At 32.4% G+C, this 8,257-nt stretch overlaps 1 protein-coding gene across 1 annotated transcript; it reads right to left on the reverse strand.

Moving 5' to 3' along the window:
* Nucleotides 1-2,674: 2,674 nt before the first annotated feature.
* Nucleotides 2,675-5,189, reverse strand: LOC111377425. Its single transcript, XM_023000516.1, has 2 exons — nt 4,284-5,189; nt 2,675-2,947 (listed from the first exon to the last, which is right to left on the reverse strand). The coding sequence occupies exons 1-2, from the start codon at nt 5,187-5,189 to the stop codon at nt 2,675-2,677; spliced, it is 1,179 nt and encodes a 392-aa protein (XP_022856284.1).
* Between the last annotated feature and the right edge of the window lie 3,068 nt (nt 5,190-8,257).

Genomic DNA, 8,257 nt, shown 5'->3' on the forward strand with positions numbered 1-8,257 from the left:
GCAATAATTAGATTCCACAACTTAACATCGACTAATTGGACAAAAGAAAGATAAGGTAGCATTTTTTATTTCAATCATGCTACAAGTGCAAATACTTTTCACAGGAAAGTTTTACAGATAACACTTGGCAGGAATTTATTGGAAGATGGAACAAAAAGGCAAATAGGGTGCTGTCACAATATGGATTATGCTACTTGTACGTAAAAATGGTACATAAGGGGTTATATAAAATGATGTGGAGGGAAAAGATTAGATTAAAAATTTAATTGTGTTTTAAACTGACAAATAATAAAGTGACATGTAACATCATGTAACTCATTATGTAAAGTTTGATGTACATATAGCAAAGTCCGTCACAATATTACTTGTAAAGATTTTGTCAACCAATCCCTGCACTTGAAGCTTAATACTTTTAAGGGTTATGCTAAAGAAGGTCAGCCTCCCTGACCGAATCGTCACTCCCTGTTTCTTTAGCATAATCTTACTTTTAATTTCGACACAATATGTGGTGAGTAAAAATAGTAAACTGTCTCCTTTGACTTTTCTGTTTAGATGACGGAAACAGACCTCAATCTTTCCCTATAAATAGGGTGCTTAGAGCCCTTAATCTGCAAATCACTCAGCATCTAATTTGCAAAACATCGAATCGAAAATGGCCCTCAAAAATCATCTCTTGACTTTTCTCTCCATTGCTATTATGGCAACGTCAATTGCGGAAGCCCAACGACGAATTGCCAATGTATCCGTCACTGGAACTGTTCCTCGGATCTGGCAGTGGGCTGGGCTGGGCTTGGCTATAGCCCAGCACCTGCCCACAACCCACTTGGTATGTATTTTACAGTTAAATTGGCCCAAATAACTATGTTTGGCCCAGCTTCATCAAATTGTGGCCCAATCCCAAGTTCAATTATCCAAATATTCTTTCATGATATTAATGACATGTGTACAATTTTATTACCAAATTAGTTTTCTATTTAATGCATATTTTACTTATAACTATATATAAACTTTTATAATAAATAAAATTGTATTGCTTAGAGCTAAAATAAATTACTTACTTTAATAGTAAGAGATAATGTTTGGCCAAGCTTAAACTTATTTATACTCATAAGAAAGAAATTTATTTTGACCACGAAATCGATGTCATTATCAAAATAAGTAACTTATTTCATATTTAATCTTATAATAAAAAAATATATTTATAAGAACTTATTTGTTTATAAACAATAAAATTATATGTATATTATAGAAACTGAATCAAACATGGATAAAATTCTTAAATTCTTCTTTTTTTAGTTTCTTTATTGTTGGATATATCTCATTTGCCCACGTTTATCATACTTTTATCAGTTTACAATTTATAAGGTGAGCATCGATTTCGTATTTTGCAAAAAAAAAAGTACGAATATTTAGTGAGACATCTTAGGATGAAAATTTAAACTTGCACTTCATTGAGTGTCTAAAACTATTTGTTATGAACGTAGTCTTTTAAATTTGATCTCTTGTAGAGTGAATTTATTTAAAAATTTTAAATTTAGCCCATCCCTGAATCACTACCTAACTCTGCCCTTGTGCTCTCAGTAGTGTTGGTGTCAATGTCATTCGACCTTTCCCAAGTAAGTTAATCTGATTTTACGTCACAAATTTTCGAGATTCAAATCAAAATCATCAAACGTGAGGTTAATGGAATATTATCCTCATTATTTTCCATTTTTATACATGCAACTTTAACCTAATTACATTTTCTACAGATGTTACGGTGGTGTTGCTATGCCCCCCTCTAAAGATTATCAGAGCCAATAAAACTACAAGTTCAACTGGATCATTTAATCTCACCCTGGATGTTACTCCATTGAATATCAGTAACTTAATCATCTGCAGATTAGTTGTTACCACACCTCTCAGCAGGTGCAATGCAACCCTGCCTGGAATTGGACGTCTAGTGTCGATTGGCTCAATCATAGCTGGAATTAACATTCTCCTGAGAAATCTCGGCTTCATTACAATACAATAATCGGCATTATTTAGTAGATCAGATGGTTAACTGGACAACAGCCTGAATATAAATAAATCTGAAAGCTTCTTGTTCTGTATTAAGTGTCTAATACTATTTGTTTTGAATGTAATGAATGTAGTCTCTTAAACTTGATCTCTTGTAGCGTCAATTTATTTAAAAATTTTAAATTTTAGCCCACCCCTAAATCAGTTCCTGGCTCTGCCCTTGTGCTCTCAGCAGTGTTGGTGTCACCTTTTCCTAGTAAGTTAATCTGATTTTACGTCACAAATTTTCGAGATCCAAATCAAAATCATCAAACATGACATTAATGGAATATTATCCTCATTATTTTCCATTTTTATACATGCAACTTTAACCTAATTACATTTTCTACAGATGTTACGGTGGTGTTGCTATGCCCCCCCTCTAAAGATTATAAGAGCCAATAAAACTACAAGTTCATCTGGATCATTTAATCTCACCCTGGATGTTACTCCATTGAATATCAGTAACTTAATCATCTGCAGATTAGTTGTTACCACACCTCTCAGCAGGTGCAATGCAACCCTGCCTGGAATTGGACGTCTAGTGTCGATTGGCTCAATCATAGCTGGAATTAACATTCTCCTGAGAAATCTCGGCTTCATTACAATACAATAATCGGCATTATTTAGTAGATCAGATGGTTAACTGGACAACAGCCTGAATATAAATAAATCTGAAAGCTTCTTGTTCTGAATATGGACAGTAGTAGAACCACAGTTTCAGTATATCCACTAGATAAATACCAAAGTTTCTTGTACTAAGTTGTTCTGCAATGGTGGTTTTGTTCTTATCCTTCTTAAAAATGTTCAAATTTAAGCTAAACATTGAATTAACGGATTTTTGGAATAGAAATCGTCCAAAGTCTTTCAAGTGCTTATTTACCCAATATATATTTTGAGCAATCATCTAAAAGTTTAAACTATTAGAAAATAAACATTCATTTACTTGAATTTAATTTTCCACGTCCCCCAGTGTGAAGATTAAATAAAATTTTCATCAAAAACCTAACATATACACAATTTTCTTAAACGTGTGGCAATGCGATAGACTTAAACACGAGTCTTGCTTGTCCTATTACAATGTTGAATCAAATTATCTAGAAGTTTAAGTTATTCGAGAAGTACATTTATTAATTTAAATTTAATCTTCAACAACTTATTTCTATTGGGCGTCAAAGTTGCCGGTCCACATAGATTCGTTGCCGAACTCTGGCTGCTGCTGCTGCTAGCTCCTAGTAAAATGTCTTAAGATTCGAGTATTAGTTGAGGGCTGCTGATAAATATTCTACAAATCCTAAAATGTCGATATGGGCTGCTGATAAATATGAAATTATATAAAAAATTGAGGAAATGGAAAAGTTATGACAACTCATCTTATGAAGCATGGATTATTAGTTAAAAATGGTTCTGTATTAAGACATGACAAATCTGTCCGTGTCTACCAAACATGTGCGAAGTTTTGACTCAAAATTTGATACTGATTATGCCTTTTTTCAACGCACTTAAATGCTATTATCATTTTCTTAATCAAATATCTATCACGTAACTGATTTTCATCCATGACATAAAACTTGATCTTATTAACATTTTGCCGCCTTAAAAACTACATATCGACAAAATGTTCGGTAGTATGCGAGCGAGTAGCAACGTTTGTCGAACATGCACTTTGAGTTACCTCGTCTAGTGACTTAAATTTTTAAGAAGAAAACTATGTATATTGTGCAAACAATTCATTGTTTCACAACATCAAGGGATCTAAATCTAACTCCAACTTCAAAATCTTGGGTGTGAAAAGTTATTTCAAACTCATTCCAAAAAAGTTAGTAATCATATCCTCAATCAAGATCCAAAAAGTGCTTTCTTTAACTTGCAAATTGAGACACTATCCAAAAAGACTTTCATAATTTTGATCCATCTATTATCCAATCAAACTTATTAATTCCACATCAATTGAAATGCAAAAAGATGATTCTCAAGATAGCCCACTACTCATTTGAATTCAACTCACAACTAACCAACACTAAACAGATGGCAAGAAATAAAAACATGGCTAGACGGAGGAATATATAAGCAAAAGTAAAACATAAAATAAGATTGTGAACATGTAGGGCATGTGCTCCGTGAGCTAGACTCGACAGTGTTGGACAAGATTAATGAAATAGACGAAGGTAGAAATCTCATCGGTCGTCCTGTCCTGTCCTGTCCAGTCCAGTACCCTCTAATGACATAATTACTCAACTCACAGCCAACAATGAAGGAATTGCAGACAAATTAGGAGTGGTTTTCTTGTTTGTAGAAGATGAATCCCTTTTACCAGAAAAGGCCCTAACTGGACTTGCAAGTGCCCATCCCCAACTTTTACTCCTTCCATGTGTGATTGCTCCTGATGATTTCCCTACCACATGATCTCGATCTTGAGTTGAAGAAGGGGCCCAATTTGATGATGATGATGTGATCATCAGATTACTAAAAATGCCACCACACCTGATTGCTCTTTCCTTGGTACAATCTTGCCCATTATTGGACTTTTTTTCCCTATGGGACTCCACTCTGCGTAGAGTACAATCACCCAAGCCAGTTGAAATTCTCTCAAAGAGGTCACCAGAAAATCTCCTGCTTCCACAGCCAACAGATCTTGATCTTGACACTTTTCTGTCAAAACCCGCCTGATGATCGTCAGGATTGATCTGATCATTCTCATCAACGGCCACAAATTGATATTCTTTCTTCTTCTCACCTGATGTAAAGTCTGAATCTTTACAGTTCTTTACAGTTTTCTTCGGCTTTGTTAAGTAAAGAAATGACCAGAACCCTCTTTTATCTGGGTTATGATCTTCTGAATCATTCAAGAAATGCATACCCCCTCTTGCATTACTGGTAGTAGATTTGCTTCTCTTGAAAACAGAAGGCAATCTAGAAGATCCACGGTGGCAGGCTTGAAGGGTGGCGGCGGTAGCGGTGGCGCCACCTCCTTGTTCAGATCTGAATGAGGGAGAAGAAGGGAAAATGGGTACAGGAAATGAAGAGACTAAATTTCCAAGCTTCTCTTGGAGGCAAAATGCACAGATCCCGCCTGGGCTGCTGCTGCTCATGTATGGATGATTTGTACATTGCATGTTGTCTTCTTCGTGCACCACTTCCATAACCATTTTTACTCCAAAATCAAGAAGATTTCAACACCTTCAAGGATCAAAAATCGCTTAGCTTATATGGGTACTTGATTTTTCAGGCACTTTCGAAAACTATAATGAAATGCATACAAAGTGATACACACAATTTGAGAGAGAGAGATGGTCAAAGGGTGGAAATGAATGCATTTGCGGCATTGGAGTAGGAAATGGTTGGGTGAAGGGGACTGACGGGAGAGTTCCCAGGAGCACGTGGAAACTGACTTCTTCGAATATTTAAGTAACAATAAGTCGAAAGTTTAGTGATCGTTATTGAAATTATTTCATTAATTTAAAATAGGCAAATTTCACTTTTTGTTTAATAATTTTCAACTTTTTTAGCATTAGACATTCTCAATTTTTCAAAGATAGAGCAAAACTCGTCATTTTGTCCATTTGGCCGTAAAATCCACGCACAATGATGAATCCCACCAAAAAAAATTAAAAATAAATAATATTAATATTAATAATATTAAAATAAATAAATGAAACAACTAAATAAAAAGTAAAGGAAAATTTACACCAAGATAAATCGAGTAACTGAGTTCAGACTATTTTCAACATTATCGTCTAATAAAATGTTAAAAACTAACTTGTCTTTAGAGAACGGATTAAATATTGCAACTTTTCACTCACTTTAATATAAGGGCCTCTTTGATACAAACCAATTTCATGAGAAATGAATTTTCCACTCAAATATCTTGTTTGATAGACAAAATTTTCCATAGAATTAGTTTTCCACCCTACCTCCTCGTGACCCTTTTTTCTTGGTTTTTAAGGAATTTGTTTTTCTTTGATTTTGGTGAAAAAGTGTTTTCCAACTTTTTTTTTTTAATTTTTTAATTTTCGGCTATGAAAACAAATTATATTCACAATTGTAACAAATTCTATTCCTTTAATTGACAATTTTCATGAAAAATGAAGCCAAACGAATACCAACATATTCAATTTTTTAACATTTTTTAAGTAAAAAATTATATCAATTAAACATATTTAATTAACAAATTTAAATAAAACAAGTTTTAGACAATTTAAACCCCTAAAATTCATTTTCTTTCCTCCCAAATTTCATTTTTCCAATCAAACGACCCAAATAGAAAAAGAATCTCTGGCCTGCATGTGTAGTCGAAAGAGACACTACAAAGCCTTTTTATTTAGGACTTCAAAAAAAATTTGTATGCTGCAAAGAACATTGAATATGGAGTGTTGTACGTTGATCAGACTTCCATTGAGCTTTCGTGTTTGTACATTTAAAAGATTCATGGCAATTCCTAGTCCCAATGGATTGCCTAAAAAGATTCACAAATTAATATTGTAATTAAAATGGGATAGAGAAATTCATTCTTTTTCAGAATGTGGCATTTTTTTCTCTTTTAAAATGATTGAGTTTTATTATTTCTTGTTTAAACTATTTTGTTACTATTAGTCTATTATAATGTCTTGAATGGCGTCTTTTTCATTTTAAATTAATTAAGATTGATTCGCGTAAGTCAAATTAAGCGTCGATCAAAATCGAACACTAATATTTTCAGCAAATAAAAATAATCAACATCAAACGAATGGAGTGAAGGGGATCGTGCACCAAGGAGACAATGCACTGAGAGGGTAATAGCCAAGGTTGCACAATTGCAACTACGGAGGAGTTGTGCATTAAGGAAAGAAGGAATGAAGGTTGCCCTCGAGTTTTAGAAGAGGGGTTGGCAACACACAAATGGAGAATTGAGGTCTAAAAAAAATGTTTAATATGTAAACTATCCTATAAAAATAACTGTAGAAGTAGTTTAAAATCTCCTAAATCAAGTTCAATTATTTAATTTTTTATAGAGATTATCTTCGTAAAAAAAAAAAAAAAAAGAAAAAAAAAACCGTAAAAGAAGTATATAATTGGAAAAAGAAATTCCAATCTATTTCTGTAATTTTTTAATGAGATTATTTTAATACTGGAAATATTATTAATAAATATAGATACCTCGTGAAGCTTGGCAATATTTAGTTGGATTTTTCTCTTTTTTATAAGCACTAACTTCCAGAGTTTGATTCTTTGTCACACTTTTCCATGTTACACGGCTGCGTGAATGGATCCTCCTCCATTTTCAAAGCTTTTTTGTATAAGAGGTGCTTTGGATGCTTGAAAAACTAAAATGAATGAGTGCTTTAACCATTATCTATATATACTTTTAAATAGATTTTATGTTTATAAGTAAATTATCTGACTGACTTGAATGCGAGTGGAATGTGATAATTTATTAAGAAAAAGAAGATTATCGACATGCTTAGTAAATCCATGTATCGTACATGTGTAGATCCTATTATGACTAGTGAGTGAACGTGTGTTGCACGTTAATTGGTTAATGTTTAAAATAAGTGTGTAAATTTTAGAAAAATTCATTCTTAAATTTGAAAGGTATTAATAAATTCATTGAAATTGACTTATTTTTCGTCAATTTTCTCTGTATATGTTTTATTCATATGAACATTCGAGAATTTGCATATAATTGTACCAATCATTGCCCTATATAAGTGTGGAAAAAATTTGTATGTAGAATATATTTCTTTACATATATTAGCTGAGCCTAAAATATGATTTAGTCCACTCAAACTTTGCCCCTAATCCATACTATGACTATAATAATTAAATATCACCAAGATATATAACATAACAATTTCTACATTATTGCATTAAAAATGATTTTTCATGTTGACAGACACCATGCAGAATCCTAAATTATAGCTTAAATTATTAAATTCAATTTCATGTATCAACCTTTTTCCAAGGACATGATTTTGTTATCATTGGAGCTTGATTGTAAGATTGCAAAAACGTAATTACAATATTAGAAAATAATGTAGACATGAGCATAACCATAAAGGGAGAAAACCTCGTCAAACTTTTCAAAGTTTAACTAAAAGGAATTTTAAATCGAACAAAAAATTATTTATAATATGACGAAAAAAATTTAAAACAATTTTCGAAAAATATAATAAAAATAAAACAAAAGAAAGTTACGAAAATTAAATAAAGAATATATAAATATTATTTAATTAAAATT

This window comes from Olea europaea, unplaced genomic scaffold (assembly GCF_002742605.1).
Source record: "Olea europaea var. sylvestris unplaced genomic scaffold, O_europaea_v1 scaffold1656, whole genome shotgun sequence".
Classification (NCBI taxonomy): domain Eukaryota; kingdom Viridiplantae; phylum Streptophyta; class Magnoliopsida; order Lamiales; family Oleaceae; genus Olea; species Olea europaea.

Excerpts from the sequence above, each read along its gene's own strand:
- LOC111377425 (XM_023000516.1), bottom strand. The coding sequence starts at position 5,189 with ATGGTTATGGAAGTGGTGCACGAAGAAGACAACATGCAATGTACAAAT. Across the intron at positions 2,948-4,283 it reads CAATTCCTTCATTGTTGGCT|ATGATTGCTCAAAATATATA; the intron begins GTGAGTTGAGTA and ends TTAAACTTTTAG.